This window comes from Ixodes scapularis, unplaced genomic scaffold (genome assembly GCF_016920785.2).
Source record: "Ixodes scapularis isolate PalLabHiFi unplaced genomic scaffold, ASM1692078v2 PGA_scaffold0__279_contigs__length_252992795, whole genome shotgun sequence".
In the NCBI taxonomy this organism is placed as follows: Eukaryota; Metazoa; Arthropoda; class Arachnida; order Ixodida; family Ixodidae; genus Ixodes; species Ixodes scapularis.
In genome coordinates, this window is record NW_024609835.1 from 62,593,193 (window position 1) to 62,610,766 (window position 17,574).

The 17,574-nt window shown below is 45.1% G+C and overlaps 1 protein-coding gene across 2 annotated transcripts in view; it reads left to right on the forward strand.

The window, feature by feature from the left end:
* The first annotated feature begins 6,196 nt into the window (after positions 1 to 6,196).
* LOC8028618 overlaps positions 6,197 to 17,574 on the forward strand; it is a 74,931-nt gene continuing 63,553 nt past the window's right edge. The window contains exons 1-3 of one of the 2 annotated variants that reach the window (XM_029972219.4): positions 6,197 to 6,474; positions 8,297 to 8,630; positions 11,954 to 12,123. In XM_029972219.4, coding sequence (XP_029828079.2) covers positions 8,303 to 8,630; positions 11,954 to 12,123 — 498 coding nt within the window. In that variant the 5' untranslated portion in view covers positions 6,197 to 6,474; positions 8,297 to 8,302. Of the gene's footprint in view, positions 6,624 to 8,296; positions 8,631 to 11,953; positions 12,124 to 17,574 lie in introns of both variants that reach the window. The other variant, XM_040501199.2, reaches the window with a different exon arrangement.

Genomic DNA, 17,574 nt, shown 5'->3' on the forward strand with positions numbered 1-17,574 from the left:
TATTTGGTGTATGCATGGCTGTACATCCAATGATCTTTTGTGTATTTTTGCAATACTCGTTTTTTCGGCTGTCCCATGGACAACTGAAGCCTCTTTCACCGGGAGTACAGCGGTTCTTCCCTAAATAAGCTGAAATGAAGTTTTCCTTGGTGATTTCTTAAAGGCTGCTTTGTGAAGTAACTGATCCCAATTTGTGTGCATCATTCAAATATGCTGCTAACTACAGTGTAGACCGCATATAAGGTATGTCGCGGGAGTCGCGAAAATCCGCACTATAAGCGGTACCGTGCTATAACCAAAACATCGATTTTTCTGGCCAAAATACATGCCATGAGTCAACTTACCTTTGGAAAAGAATTTATTTTATGTCAGATGAAAAATAAAGCTTAGTTTGAGGAAAGTCTTTATTTCACCAGACTAGTACACTTCTCTCTCAAGTGTGTCACACATTTAGAAAGAAATGAGCGACTTTTGCCTGGCGTAGCCTTCTAGTGGCGCCACGGGTTGCGGACAAACGTTGCGAGCGTTCGGGATTGCTAACCCTAATGACTTTTCTCCGCTGATGAAAACGCGTGAAAATTCGCATCCTTTATACGGTACGTGCCAGTAATACCTTCAACTTGAGGACAGGCATGAAATGCTCCAAATAAGAAATTCGGGCGATGTTCGAAAACACAAATGCTTAGAAAGCACCACTGTAGTCGAAGTAAACAAACACGACGACACGGGCGTTTCTGCCGTCTTGAGTGTGCCGTCACGACATCGCCGCACGAGTATGTGGATCTTCCCTTCTGGTACAAGCTGGGTTATCATAGCGACACACAACGAAAATTCACAGTCAAGGATAGCGCTTTTACGCGGAATGATGAGCTTCCACCACGCCGTCTACGTCGACGATCACCACCGACGCCATGTTTGCGGATAGAAGAAGCAAGAAGCTGCCCCGCGACCGGCATGCAATGCGCGCAAACACTTCTCCTCGACCTGCGATTGGACTGTCGTTGCAGTTGTTTCCAACGCATGCACGTGAACGACATGTGCGTGCGCTATGGCAACTGAAGCTTCTCTCTTCCGCTTCTCCCCGCTTCTTCGAGCAACCTCCTTGCCCCGCGAGTGCCGCTTGCGGCTAGCGCCATTATCTTGGTTATCTAGTGTCCTCAGGGAAGCGTGCTCGCTGCGTCGGTCGGCGCGGTGGGCGGGCTGTTTCAGAAACCGCACTATAACCGGTGTTTCCCTTCGCGCACCTGCATTTTAAGCGGTATGTAATTACATGGAGTTCTATGGGAGGCGAACTGGTGGTTTAAAAAAGCCGTGTTATACCCGGTCCTGCACTATAAGCGGTTACGTTGTAAGTGGTCTATATACTGTATATGAATGTTAAGCTTCTGGCACACTTTATGAGCCCATTAGTTGGGAGGCCGTATGCCAATTCTACTGAGAACAATTGGCCCTGTAGCACTCTTGAAACAGTTACAATAAACTATAAAAACCTTGGGCTTTGCTAGAGACTATGCAAGACTTCTACAATACATCTAGGAGACATCTTTTTGTGAACTTTACATGCGTCGGAAGCTCCCTAGGTCTATACCCTCATTACCGTCAGCCTCTGTTCCTCTGCCATGTGCAAATAGTCTACAACCGAGACTCATTGCATTACATCACAGAGCCCATCATGGCACTGCATTTTTTTGTTGGCCTGCAAAGTAATTTGATACTGTGGCTGGTATCTGGTGGTGCGTTCTATATCTGACTATAGCAGACATCTTGGGCCAGGCAATGCATTTACAATACATTTTCTAGACGTCTAGAAGACATCTCCATAAAAGATGCAGTGTTGGCGGTAGTGCGTCACAAGTAACGGCGTTACCGGTAACGCGTTACTTTTTTTGGTAACATAGTTACATACTCATTACTTTTCCAAAGAAGTAACGGGTAACATACTTACGTTACTTATTTTGAGTAACGTGTAACGAAATTATGTTACGTTACTTTACTTCCTAGAACTTAAAAAAATTAAATTTTAATTTTTTTTGTATGCTTTTAAGTGCCCAGTCATAAATTCCTCAGTCAAACAATGCCGCTGTCCTCCACTTTTCTTTGACGTCGGTGCTCGTCAGATTTGACGTCGCACGCCACCTGCCACTGGTTTTCTCCCGCGGCTCGTTGACGTCGCTACCGCCGTCGCCTCGGCTGGAAGGCCAAAGAGGTCCGGTTTCGGGTGGATTTGGGAGATTCCTGCGTCGAAGCCTGCGTTTTGCTTCCCGCTGGGAAAGAGAATGACACCTTCGTGTGATTCCCTTTCCCGTTTTCCATGTTATAAATCAGCTTCATATATACTTCCGCGTTTTTTCTTGTAACTATTCGGGTGAAACCCTAAAAAAGAGAGGGTAATTAAGTTTCCGCATGGACATATTTTAGCTATGGCACTTACGCACATATCAAACGTCGAAACAACAAATGTTTTAGTTCTTAAATAAAAAGTAACGCAACAGTAACATGCGTTACTTAACGTTAACGGTAACGCATCCCTTTTATTTTGAGGTAACGTAGGTCGGTAACGCGTTACATTTATTTGCAAGTAACGAGTAACATATTTAGTTACTTTTTTCGGTAATGCATACAACAGTGAAACAATGTCTTATATGACTTCTTTTGGATGCACTTGTGTCCAAATATGGTCTTGAAAGATCTATGCAGTGTAAAATAGCCAGCAAAAAACAGCGACTTTATGTATCAAGCAACAACTTTTCTCGAAGACATTGTTTTCTGGCCCAATTTATCACATACTGAACTCCGAGTACTATAGTTTTTGAAACATTTTCTTTTTTTACATAAAAATGAAATGAGCCATTGTTTCGCTTGACTATAGTCATCCGAGACGGCGGTGTGCGGAAAGGAAGATACAGAAAGAGAGAGAGAGAGAGAGTTATATGTACCACAGAAGGTTGCGATATGTACAAAAAAGCAAGAGTTCAACTATGGTGCCTGGAACGCGTCTTCGACGGGTGTGTTTATCGTGTCCAAAAAAGTGGTTCCTCGATTTGCGTCTGATGACGTCATGAAAGTGTCATGCTGTTGCCTGTCGCAATCCTGGCGGCGCCCCAACAGCATTGGTGGATGTGGTGACGCCTGTTCTGCAGGTCGCTCTCCAGTGTGACAGTCCAGGGAAGCTTCGGCAGCCAGAAGTTGGACGCCGTGACGACAGCGACACTAGTGTTCACTTGTGCTTTTCACCAGCATTTCTAGTTCTACGATCGACCGCCAGGATCGTGGCATTCGACGACATGAGCCATATATTTGAAGAGTCTGGTTGGTGGGTGTGGCAATGAAGATGTTGGAATGTTGGAAAGGAGAATGGTGGGGAGAGCGCTGAAGGAGCGAGAGAGGTAGGAGGGAGCAAAAAGGAGATGACCGCCGTTTTGTCACAACACGCTTTTCGTACAGAGCACTGTTGAAGCTACGCATCGTCTGCTACGGGCCGACTTCTTTTTCGCCTGAATAGAAGTTTGTGGTCAGACGTTGAGCAAACTTCATTCGTTCGCTTTTAAACCCACCGAGGAATAACAGCTAGTACATAATTTTCTTGCTAGAGCCAGCGATGCAAAAGGAAATAACCAAAATTTAGATGACGATCCGATGCATTCCACTGGGCAAATGAATAAAAATGGCGGCCCTCCCTGCTCAGCTGGGAGCATTGTTAGTAAAACAACTTAGTTGGAAAACTACCATAGAGCCTGCTTTGAAAAAGTGGCATTGATCCGTGCTCAAAAACTGAACTAATGGCAATCGCAACGCCATCATTTCTCCCACAGCGGCTACTCTGGGAGCTGCATGTCTGCACGTATCAGTTCAGGTCAAGTCAAGCAAGGGCCGGTGGCACCATCTTGCAGTGCCATTTTGCAGTAGCAATATAATGGACTTTGATCCTTGCGCAGTATATCGAAGGACGCTCTGTGTCAAGCTCGGTCCCATTTGCTGAGTTGGCGTGATCCTACTATGACGAACTCGAGAATTAAACTAATGGCGATCGCAACGCCATCATTTCTCCCGCTGTGGCCACTCCGGGAACTGCACGTCGGCACGTATCGTTTCAGGTCAAGTCGCACAGGGCCGGTGGTGCCATCTTGCAGTGCCATTTCTCAGTAGCAATATAAATTTAACTCTGGTCCTTGTGCAGTGCGTTGATGGACGCTTGGTGTCAAGCTCGAGCAGTCCCGTTTGCTGAGCTGACGACATCCTACTATGACGAACTCGAGAACAAACTAATAGCGATCGCAGCGCCGTCATTTCTTTCGCTGCGGACGTTACTGGAGCAAGCTGAGTTTTGCAGCTCCCTTTTCTCGCCTGCAGAGCCAAGTGGCCCAGGTGGTGGTCACGAGAACTAGCGGCGCTGTAGTCGGATCTTACTTTCCGGTCTCGCGCGTCGTCTACTACCACCAAAGTAACGTTGACTATACCATCGCGTTGAGAGCTTCCTTTTCTTTTTCTTTTCTTCCTTTTTTTTGTTACTTCTATGTGTATCATAGCAAAAAAAGATGATGAAGATAAAGTGTAATATACACACCACAGAGTTCAGAGTCAGCACATTGTGAGTGTTCTTTGAGTGTTTGAAATTTATTTTTGTGTGCATCTGTTTCATTGCACTGTGAAGTGTTAATATGAATCACCAACTCGCCCAAGCTCAAGCATTGCTATTCAGACTTGGCGGGCTGGACAATCCGGAAGTAAGACTTTACTGCAGCGCTGCTATAGTTCTCGTGACCGCCACCGAGCCCACGTCGCAGGCAGATCTGTGAAACTGAGCTTGCTCCAGTAACGTTGGCTGCGGCCATTCCGGGAACTGCACGGATCGGTTCAGGCCGAGTCGTGCAAGTTGCCAGTGGCGCCATCTCGCAGTGCCATTTCGCAGTATATAAATTAACTTTCATGACTGGTCGCTAAAGGATGGCACTGTTATCATATTTAGTTTGGTCTCGGTGGACTCGAGCAATTCGGATTTCAAGGGTGAGTTTCCCAACCGAATGTTTTAGTGACGTTGGCTGGGAGCAACGTTATGCTATGAGCAGCCCGGAGTTCTCGCACATGCTCTTACGCCTCTCACTCAGTGTCGTGGGCTGATCGGCTTACTGGGGGGGGCGTTACGGCGACAAGATCATAAACTGGCTAAATTCTACCAATATACGGCTCTGCGGCATGACACTCCGGCTTCCGTGACGTCATTTGTGGCCACATTGGGACGACTTTTGATGTATGAGAAGCATAAGGTGCTAAACACCACTTGAATGCGCGCTCCAGGGTATAGTACAGGCGGGTGTCACAATACAAAATTTACAGGGGTTTTTTCACCGAAAAAATAAACTACAGTCCGTTGCAAGCTAAGAACGAAGGGCGATGGTAAGACGGGCTGGGGAGGAGGAAGCAGACAGAACGCTGGAGAAGAGAGGGGGAAACCTCCTTCTCATATCTCTTTAACGTTCCGTCTGCTTCCTCCTCCCCGGCCCGTCTTACCCTCGCCCTTCGTTCTTAGGTTGCTCCCAAAGGTAGCGCTAGAGGTCACAACCAGCTGCCAAAGTTTCAGCCCGATCCGGTAACTTAATCAAAAGTTATAAGTGATTTCTCTATGGCACCAGAAACCGAAAACGGGCAAAAATGGGCTCTATTTTCCCATTGAAATTTTCAGAAAATCAGTTATAACTTTTAATTAAGTTATCGGATCGGGCTGAAACTTTGGCATCTGGTAGTGACTTCTAGTGCTACCTTTGGGCGGAGAATGAGCGTTCCGCGGTGCCTAGTTTATTTTTGCGGTAAAAAAGACCGTGGACACCCTGTACAAAATACAATACTCCGAGTCGACGATGACGACAGCTGTCGGGAAGATGTCGAATGACGGACATGTTCGTCAAGCCTATAACAGATGCCGCCACCAGTGCTAATAAGCCTAATAAGCCCACCGTTACTTTGAATCAGAGTGCCAGGCTAGCTCGGTAATAAGTTTTGTTTTTGTGTGTCTCCTCTAATTTTGATTTTCTTTTGCGCTTAAAGATTTATTTTCACTCGCTAAAATGTTGAAACAATAAAATAAAACGAACTTCGGCGAACCGAGTGACTCGCCGAATCGTGGGACTTCGTGCGGTTTGATGTTTGACTCAGCCAGGCGAACCGGTTATGGGTTCGGCAAAAGTTCGCCCTGAGTTTCGACAAACCACGAAGGGATCACGTGGTGATGCAAATACAGTGGAAAGTGGTCGGAGTGGTTGGGAAAGTGGAACGTAACGTGATCGAAGAAACAGTGATTGAAGCGTTACTTTAGTCGACTACTGAACTGGCATACTTACCGAGAAACAGGAAACACGTACCTCGTTTTGTGTGGCGAGCGATCCCTCGCCATCTACCGTGCACTTCGAATTCGCTACGCACTCGGTTTTCGGGCGTCTGACGCTGTTTGTTTTGATCCGATCAGCTGCCTTCCTACGGGTGAGCATGATATGTTGACTTGCTCCCGCGGTTTTACACGAAACATACGCAGCGACGCAGCCGTATTGGCCGTATCTTGTCGCGCTGGACTTTCATCATGTAAAAGGGCCCCACATTTGTTGGCTCTGAGGATGCCCAGTAGGTCCCGGGTAACATTTTTCGTTCCAAAACGTTGCTTACTTTTCATTTCCTCATTCGTGCTGAAAATGTTGCGGAGAATCTAGACTGTGTTTTCTTTGCTTTGCATTTGCGATTGCTTCATGCCTCAAGCGTTTGCTGCGCCAGTTTTCTTAGCACATTGCTTGTTGCCAAGATTGCGAACATTATGTAGTAGTTCAAAAACAGAATCCAAATAGAGTTTTTCATAAAATTAAGCTGCCCATTACCGTGAAATGGTTGTGGTGGTCGTGGTAACCGGTCTATAAAGGCACAGGGAAAGCTGCCGCGGAAACTGACGTTGATCCTTTGTTCATTCTCGGCGAAGCGTAATCAACGAAAATAAAATAATCAGTGAGTACATAAGTGCTAGCGGGTGGGAAAGTCAAGCTGGAACGGAAGTGTTGAGTGGTGTAAATCTAGGCCGACTTGCAATAGAAACTGGCTCTGTTTGTTTTCTTTTTTTGCTTGTTCATGCTCGTATGTCCTCAGTTCACTGAAGGATAGGACCTTCCTTACTTTGGTCAGCTTACAAAATTGGCTGCCTATGCAAGACCAAAGGTTATGTAGTTTGCACCCCTAATCTCCATGACTTTTCGGGATTGCACTTGTCTGCTCCCCGAAAATGCGGCCACTTGGAGACATCTTGCTATTCTGTTGGGTAGAAGATCCAACTGTCATGCCCCCGTAGCTGCTTTATTGGCGCTAAACCCATGGGGACAACAACAAATATGAATTGTTTGTTTTTGTTTTCTGACGCAGTGCTCGGCTGACGTTGACAAATGCTGTGTCAGCATTCGGCTGAGGCTCATGTACAATTGGTGAAGCACCAATTGAACAGGATTCTCAGCCAAACACTGACATGGCGCCTATGTCCAACCTGCATCGCACTCGATCGAGCAAGGTGACATAAAGAGTCTGGACCACAGGCTTTGGGTAGGGTAGAGCGCATTGGAAAACGAGCTGGGCAAAGTGCCTTCCTAGTTCCGTCTCCTGGCCAGTACCTTTAACCAGGTGTAGTGTGTGGGAACTAATTGGCTACGTGCTTAAAGGCCGACATACACTTTACGCTTTCCACTTTTGGACGTCTCCTTCTTTCCTATATCCTCTCCACTTTTTACTTTGCTCGCCTCGCATCTTAGGAGGGGAGAAGCGCTAAGAGGATTATCTCCCCTGGAGAAGACCGAGGTTGTACGTCGGCCTTTAAACATTAGCTGCTGCCTTCAAGGATCTAGGAAAAACTTCAAAAAGTGCAGCACTACAAAAAGGCAGCGTACCTTGTTTCAAAAACCCAGGTTCAGTGCAATTAATGAGCCTGTTTGATGCACCAAAAAGTGATGGTGAAACGTCTCATGCTTTCAAATGCTCTCTACATGAACTAGCTGGATGCTTTAAGCACGTGCGCTTGGCGCTCATGCCACTGGGGGTAGGGAGGGTGTTATACACTGTTGCACCGTAAGCATTCGAAATCTATAAGAAGCTACATATAGATATGATGCATGCAGATGAGTTAGTTTTGGATATTGGGATATCTTATTAGTGCTTTATTAGGTCGGCCAATTCTCCACTCCTCTCTGTTTCCAAAAGTGTTAACATATTTCATTGTTGCATCTGATAGACAGAGTTTTACATAATTAGTTTTGCATATCTTCCTATTTTTTGACAGTGAGAGATGGGTGAACCGCAGGTGATGGAAGCCTTTGAGAAAATGAAGGATTTGTCACACATGGAGTTTTCGTCAGGAATGGAGAGTTCATCAGAGACATTGCTGCAAGCTGAAGAGAGGGTTCAGTTTGATGAAATGGGAACTACATGTTTTGCAAACTGGCAAGAGGTGGAGCTGTCCTTCCGGCACCTTAATGGGCATTCAGTTGCTCCTGGTGACAAGATCAAGATATACAAGTATGGGTGGGAGGATGCCAAAGACTTTGTCATTGAACTCGACTCTTCCACATTTTACATCTGCCCCCTTGCTCCAAGCTATGCAGCTAAATTTTATGGTGAGTACTATACTTCTGAATGTAAGTGTGCAAACAAGCAAGTTTAAATTGAACGTGCTATAAACCCCGCTGCTGCAGGTAAAACACTACACATACTATGAAAGGTCTCGATAGTGAAAGATCTGACCTCACTGAAAGGTCGACAGTGTATGTGTCATTTTTTTCACCTGCAGTCTCAGGGTTTATGTCATGTACTATACAGGGTGACCACCCGTCCCGCAACTTGCGGGACTGTCCCGCATTGAGGGCTTGTGTCCCGCGTCCCGCAAGCGAATTCCCAAATCTTCAAAATGTCCCGCATTTCACACTGTCGTAAAATTCACTCTGTAACTTATGGTGCTGCCGAACAATGGGGCACGGGGAAGCCCGGAGGTCGTTGGTAATCGTGTGAATCGCCAAGGGTACACCATTTTCTATACAAGCATTCCGGGAAGCAACCGTCGTTCTTGAAGGAGAACCGACGCGCACGCTCCGTTGTGCCTCTCGCCTTGGTGGCAAATTATTCTAAGAAAGATTGCTCTCCAAAAGTTTCAATATAAAATATTGTAATTATTTTCAAATCGCTCTGTCAGTGCAAAAGGGTTGCTGTAGATCTTTGTTTTAGTGAACACAGCCACACAAGGCAGAGCCTGCAACTCGGAACGGTTGAAAAAGAACATAATGTTAAAACTTTGTGTTTGACTATGTTGATAAAAGTAAGCGTTGACAGGAAACAATAACCCGAAAGAGATTTAATGTTTCATATTTTTATCTGATGCATTGAGTTCTGCTACAGTCAATATTTATGTTTTCAAGTTCGACACATTTAATAACACATTTACCGTAAGAGATATATTACTTTTAGTAAAAATTAATTGAGCATAATTGCTGCAATACAATTAGCTGGTGTATAAACAGCACATGATGTTAAATGTATTAACAAAGCCTCGGTTCGTGATGTGTGGGGTGTGTTAATGAATTTCCTCTACCCCCCCCCGTGTCCCGCATTTCGCTAGCATTAAGGTGGTCACCCTAGTACTGTACTTCCTTTCCTTGGTTTACATAGTATTGATGTATTTATTTCATTTAGAATATTTTGCAAGCTTTTGAATAGGCACCTGCAGCAGTGGGGTACAAAACAAAGCAAAAGTAACTAATAGGAGTACATAAAGCAACTACAGATTTAATCCACCATTTCACACTTAGATAATCACGCTTATCAAAAAAAGAAACAAGCAAAAGAACAGTGAACATGGTTAAAATTGCGCACAAATAGAAAGGAATTAGCGAAGAGGGAAGTTTGGTTTGAGTGTGGTTTGAGTGGCATGCTCGGGTGCCTTGGTGTGAGTGTGGCCTCGGCTCGAGTTGATAGCTGGCTGTTCTTTTTTCTTCCTTCAATACATCGAGTTGTGAGTTTGCACTTGTCTCTTTCTTCCCTCTTCACTGTTCCTTTCTATTTGTGCACAATTTTAACCATCTTCAATCATTACCAACTTGCCCAACCAACCACCTTACTACAAAAAGAACAGTGCAATTACATTGTCACCATAAACAGCCATCAGTCTGTCGGCCACATTGCATCGTCTGAATCATAAAAAACATGTTTCAAAACCGAACGCCAGGTATAAAATGACATTTGGAATGTGCGATCCTACAGAGTTCTCTTCAAATAATTTGCTGATCACGAGGGAGGGCATTCCTACCAAATATAGCGTGTTAGAAACAAAATACATGAAAATGTTAGTTGTAGCGAATACTGATGCTATGGTGATATCTAGTTTCTCTGGGTGATGATTGGGTAAAATATAAACTTGAATCGATACACAGCTACAGTAAAACCTCGTTATAACAAAATGGGATATAACAAACTAATGGATATAACAAAGCAATCATAATTCCCTTTGCTTGCTAATAGGGAAGAAATGGACATTGGCTATAACAAACTAATGGTTATAACGAAATAATTACGATCGCTCCTTCAACTTTGTTATAACGAGGTTTTACTGTAGTTATAAAAAAGACAAGTTAAAAATATTATTCTCGCAACCTTTCTGCGTTGCTTGACTGGTTCTATAATGTTTGCTGTCATATGGGAGCACACTTTAAGTTTCAACGTAGCAAACCTAATTAACGAGAAGCGGATGAGCAGATGTTTTGAATGTGCTGGGACCAACAAAGATCACTTGGTATCATTACACTGAGATATTTGTATTCATTCAACTCGGGTACTGGGACATTTATGGTTTATTACCAGGAGTACGATAGCAGACAATATGAGCTACAACAAACCTTCATGCCATACCAACAGTTTTATAGGGTGTGCGCCTTGCCACAACGCTATCTTTTTGCTTTGGTGCCTGTAAACGGTTTCTGCTTTCGAAATTCTTATCTGACTGTTTGCCACTTGATGGCGTTAATCGACTCATTACAGCTTCTTGCCTGTAACGCGGCAGTTTGCTTCGGGACCAATTCTTTGTCAAGCACAATCTTGCATGCACCCTTAAATGTTAAATCGTCCGCCATAAAAAATGTCGTTTGACTTTTCTCACATCGTATTCCTCCTACAAGCCTGTCACGCAGAGCATCCCGAAGGAATTGTCCAAGGTGCATTTTCGGTCTATGTGTTCTAACTCGACGATAAAGTCCTCCACACTCACTTGCTCTAGTCGTACCCATCAGTCAAATTTGCACCCTTCAGCAATGATAGACGTCTTTGGACTGTAATGTTCTTTCAAGCAGGTCTTGACTTCTTCATACGTTTTTTTCCCTGGAAACGTGGGAACTAGCAAATTTTGCAGGACCTCATACACCTCTGCCTTGATTGTAACGTCAAAAGCGTGACCGTCGTAGACACGACAGCCACGTATCACCTGACGAGGCGCTTTTGCTGCTCGGTCAGCGCTTACGCAATGCTCAGAGTTCACGTCACAACTCACGCTTTCTTCACTTCCAGTTAAAGAAGCTTTAGTCCTGACTGTGGCTCGAATGTGAAGCCAGGTTCCATTCTTTGAACCCATTCAGAGATCGTGGATTACAGACATAGCAAAGGGCCAAATTGAGTATTCTAGTTCACATTGTCTAAAGTAGCACCTTGACTAGTCTAAGCATGTATATTTAGCTACTCACTACAGTTCAATGGCACGTGCACATTGAATCAAGACCTATACACCAACCAACATCACGTTAAACAATAATGAACTGTCATTGTTCGATGATGCTGTGAGGTTCGCATTTTGCTAGACTACAGGGTCAGGACATCATTTTACTAGCCAGTTTCACTAATACTAACATATTTTCCTGTCAGGTGCATTGCTTGCATCACTGCCGTTGCCTTGCTTTTGCAGTTTCGGAGTTGGATCCAGACTGCATTTACCAGGCCTGCTACATGGTCGGAGATGAAATTCTTGGAAGGAGTGGTTTGTTTCGAATCCTGCCCAACGATGATGCTGATGAGCTGATTGTCCTAAAACCAGCAGAGCTTGCACAGCTCATGAGTTTCAGGTCTTCCTACAGGGTGAGCTTGTAGCAGCCTGCTAAGTAGATGTGAGTCCTTTCCAAAAGGAGGCCGAGACAACTTAAAACCTGAACATTTTTCATAACTCCTGGTGTCTTTGGGTTGCAATAACGGCATATTGCTACATGTTATAGAATTAGGCGCTTATGTTAGAGCAGTTTTGTTGTGGTCTCTTACACATTTTAATGGCTCAGAAGGGAATACCAACGAGGGAGCCACAGTGTCGCTACTCTCTTTGAGTTTGGTAACCAACTCTGGTGCCATTACTTCACCAATGGCATTCATGCCCGCCCAAGTCTTAGTGGTGGTTGATAAGGGGGGAAAGTAGCGGGGAAACAATGGGTGTGTTGAAACATCGACTGGTATGTAGCAGCCAATGTTCTTCCTGGGCCACTCAAGGCATCCTTCTCTTGTTCCATGTTTGATTAGCTTCAGCATTTCCTGGCACAGTTATGATGACTTCAAGCTTCTGTCTGTCTTGTGCAATGTCAGGGGCATGATATTAAAGTTTTGCCCTAAAGTTATTTACTATGATTTCCGAGATACTCCAAGTCAGGTGCGGTCTATTGAGACTTTTATTCCCAAGCTTTGCCCCGTTTACTTGCGCAGAGGGGGTGGCAATGTGGGCTGGCACAGTGGCACTCGTGTTGGAGCCGCATAAATGTCATAAAGTCAACCCTAAGTGCTGTTGAAAGGGAAGCTGAAATGGACTCCTATATTTCCATTTTTCACACTGTGGCAATAGGTTTCACTGTTTTGTATTCAGGAGGTACCTCATGCAACATTTTGTGTCCTTCAGCTGGCACTCTGATGTGTCAGCTCATATTGTCATTGATTGTGCAGTGTAGGGTGCTGTTATACTTTGTTTCAGCAGAACATGGCAAAGTCGAAAGCTGCAGCTTGCGTGACCTAATTAGTGTGGCAGTGTGACAGCTCTGCACAGTAAGAGTGCACTCTCACTGTATAGGCACACATCAAGGTTAATGACTACATGCAAACATGCATTTTCTTCCTGCCTGACGGCTCTTACTATAATTATTCTTACGTCATAGTCAAGTCCTTTCGCAGCCAATAAGCCCATCAAAGCTAAGCGAGAGGTGGAAGGTTAACATTTTGGACATTAAGGCGATCAAGCAATGACTGTGACAAGGAGCAACCGCAGTTGTTTTTAATGTAAAGAAAAAAAACAAATAAGGTGCTATAGTCAAGAAGGTAGCGGCAAATGCCCCTCAAAGGGAATCTTGTATTCCTCCGCCACCAATCGCGTCCCGTTGTTTCTTGTTTCCGTCACGTCACGACCTGCCCGAACCAATCTTGTTCTGGCAAATGAATATTTTCAACATGGCTGCCGGGCAGATTTTCTATGACTCTAGTATCTTGCAGCAATTACTCTGTTTTTTAATGCGGTTTTTCACTTACCCGAGCATACGTCGCTAAGTCGTAACCGCGTCCACCTTTATTCGCAATAGGTTCTGCGCGACAGCGTGAGAATCCAGCGATAGCATTGCCATAGAAAATTTTGGTGCGGGAGTAAGGTCTAGCATCGTACATACGTAGAACGCCGTCTGCTTCTCTGCCTCAGGTTGCGCCTCAACATCGTTGCCTCAGGTTGCGCCTCAACATTTAACGTCGTTGCAACAACAACGACGTTAAAATGCAGTGGTCACCAAACTCTTCTTTATAAGTGTAGTGGGCTGTGCGGGAGGGGCATAAGTGAACTGCGAACACAGTAAGTGTCTTTACCCAATTTCGACCGTATCTTTGCTGGCGTTAATAAATAGTCTGTCTACTGAAATGACGCCTTCAAAGCAGTATGCATTCATCTGTGAAACGTGGCGTCCTTGTCAAGTTTCCGCATCGCAATCAGCTGCACGGTAATGTATGACTGCGATAGTACCCGCGGGTGCACCCTCGTTCGCAATAATGAGCTGTTACATACAGGTGGCACACAAATGATAAAGCCAGTGATGCGTATGTTACAAACATTTAATTGATATTGTTTTGGACGTTAAGAAGCTGATGTCTTCTTTTGGAAGAAATACCAGAGAATTTGAGGGAAGCAGATTCGGTTGTCTCAAGTGCTTCCGAACATTCTGCTTGCTCTCGAGGCGCTGTTAGTCGCATGTTTATGCTTCGAAACCCGGGTACATGACGCGTGTACCTCCACTCGCGTCGCGTTGCGGCCTGAGGTGTTACCGGTAAACACGAACCAATTTTTCCAATTTACTTTAGAAGGAAAATGTGTCCACAATATTGGATCGCAGCATTGGTTTAATAATTTTAAAAGATGAAAAGTATGTCAATAAAAATTGATTGTAAGGGCAGCTTCCCGCTTCATGAATTGTGGCTTTCTTATATGCGAAATATTTGTTTAAATCAAGAATTGAAAACATACCGAATACTCATGATGTCCTGATCTTGGTCCGAATGCAAGTGGCAGAATGATTTGTCTTTATAACAATAAGATCAACAATGTTTGAATCAAGCAACAGCTCAAACCGCCTAATTACATTTCTGATGTATGTTTATCTCTGGATTATACCAGGCCGTAGCCGCGAACGAGCTCTTCAGAATGTGCCATCGTCTTTCTGGTCTACCTTGGCAAAGACAGACTCGTGTAAAAAACATTGAGCTTCTTGGAGGCAACCTTGCAGTCCTCATTGTGAGAGCCTCCATGGAACCATTGGAAAGAAGGGTCCCTGTTGTTTCATCGACATGTTTCATCAACTTTTTACGACTTGTTTCATCGATACTGCCACACTGTGCTGTGAAGTTTCATCGACACATAAATTGCACGCTGTAGGAACATTTTGTTGTGCGTTTATCACTGAAGCACATATTAAACTATCCGACCCACCCAGTTCACGACGCTTTGCGGCGACAGTCTCCAGCAATTCATTACAAAAATGTGGACTCACCCAGCTCACCTGTACATGCCGCTTCGCAGCAGCGTGTAAGGGTGGTCCTGCCCCCGTGCATGTACCCATACCCTTGCTCACCAACAAAGCAGCGCACCCCTTACCAAACAAAGATCTTGTCGACGAAACATAGCAAGATATGTCGATGGGCGAGTGTTGATGAAACAATCTGTTGATAAAACGTCGCAGCGTTGAAACAAACTGTCGGGGAAATGTCATTTGATGAAATGAGTGGCACTGCACAAAAAGCCTGTTCCCGATCCGTGTTACTTAAACACTATCGCAGGCATCATTTTTAGATACCCATTGCCAGAACAAATGCACTCTAAACAAAGAAAATGAATTTCACGCCCCTCTGCTGTTAAAGTTCACGACTTGGAATTAGATAAGGGGTCATGAGGCAAATTTGAAATGGTTCTGGACTGGACAAGATGGACTCATTATCGGCGTTATTGGTGCAAAAGTATGACGAGTACAGCGAGCTTGGGCCTGAGAGCTGAGGGTTAACGTGGGGCTCCCCAAGCCGAGGGGTATGGCGAGTTCACACCGACAGTGGGAAGCGACCACCTACCTATCTGATCCCGTTGCAAGCCTTAGACCTCGGCCTTCAACGGGCTCTGCATGATTTGTCTAATGGGATAACTTCTTAGCACCCCATTAGACTAATCCTACAGTTTCGCTCCAACAGCACATCCCCAGGCCTTCCAGGAGGCGACCCACTTGATCCGGGTGCGAGAAGGGACCCCAAATCGTGACTGGCACTATATAGTTGACCTCTGGGCCAGCTGATGGGACACTGCAGGGGCACCAGCAGAAAATGCGATTACGCCTGTTACAGCCTATAGCATCACAAAACCCAGAAATACCTCCATTCATTCTAAAGCAGCTTTAGAAGCCACCCAAGCGCTCGAAAACAACCTTTCGGTACTTCCCAACTCTGCCCTTGGCAACAAGTCTAGCTGCAATCTGTGCATTGTGGTTCTTATCGGCTTTGAAAACGTTGGATTTAATCCTGTACATTGCACTAGTCCGGAAGGCTCAAAACTGAGGTCTCTATGGAAGACCGCTTCACTTCATCACAGCGTTTCTGCAAGACGGACAATATCAAGCTTGAGCTAGGCCCAGTTACTGGCATTGGCATTCCCCAGATCTCCGTCCTCTCACCAATCCTTCATCAATGTTGTAGCCGACGTTTTCTCACGTCAAGCAATTAGTGCTGTTTTTACGACATATCTCAAGCGAGTACATTGGCCCCTCTTAAATTCAGGAAATCTATGCCGCACTACTTCAGACCGCACTTCGGCGCACAGGGCCGCCTGCTTCTCATCCACCACGAGGTGTTTGCCAACTCGCCAAAGTGCGACCCAAGAGTCATAATGGCCGTCGACTTCAAGGGAACTTTCGACGCGTCTATTATGCTTCGAAACGGAGCACTAGCACTGGCATTTTGCTCTCCACTATGCTAACGCAAGGTATTGTTATTCCCAGGGTGGCCTCAGTCGTGTGAATGGCCACAGACGTCCTAACTGCACACAGTGCTGACAGACGTTACTGTCGAGACCGTTTATAACGAAGTCAACGGGAATTGGAAATCACTTCGATATATCCGCTATTTCGTTATAACCGACTTCGGTTATAACGAAGTGCAAAAGGGAATGGGGAATCGGGATCGCTTCGCTGTAGCCGCTATTTCGTTATAACCGACTTCGTTATAACCGGTCTCGACAGTATTGTTATTCTCAGAGTGGCCTCGGTTGTGTGAATGGCCACTGACGTCCAGTTTATGCTTCGAAACAGGTCATTGGCATTTAGAGTGAGCTGCCCGCAGCGCTGATGCACGTTATTGTTATTCTCAGAGTGGCCTCGGTCGTGTGGATGGCCACTGACGTCCAGTTTATGCTTCGAAACAGGTCATTGGCAGTTAGAGTTAGCTGCCCGTAGTGCTGATGCACGTTATTGTTATTCTCAGAGTGGCCTCAGTCGTGTGGATGGCCACTGACGTCCAGTTTATGCTTCGAAACAGGTCATTGGCATTAAGAGTTAGCTGTCCACAGTGCTGACACACATTATTGTTTCCAGAGGGGCCTTGGTCATGTGAATGACCATAGGCGTTCCCTTTAGACTTCGAAACGGAGTACTGGTACTGCGATGTCGCTCTCCGCTGTGCTAACAGACGGCTTTGTTATTCCCAGAAGCCTCAGTCATGTCAATGGCCACAGACGTCCCATTTATGCTTTAAAGCAGAGCACTGGCAGTGATATGTTGTGTCGTTTTTCTTAGACAAAAAAGAGCTTATTCGCAATCAAAATTCCATTTGCTGCGTAGCAAAGATATTTAGACAGCGGGAAGGGTCAATATGGCATCTGATGTCTTTGCCGTAGATGGGCTGCAAACTTTTGTTTTCGTGAAGTTGAAATCTATACTGGTGATTCATGGCACAGTGCAATGTATAGACCAGCTTAGACATTATCGCAACAAAAATAAAAAGTTTGTCTAGTGGCTGCATATCGAAATGCTATACGGCAACGAGCAG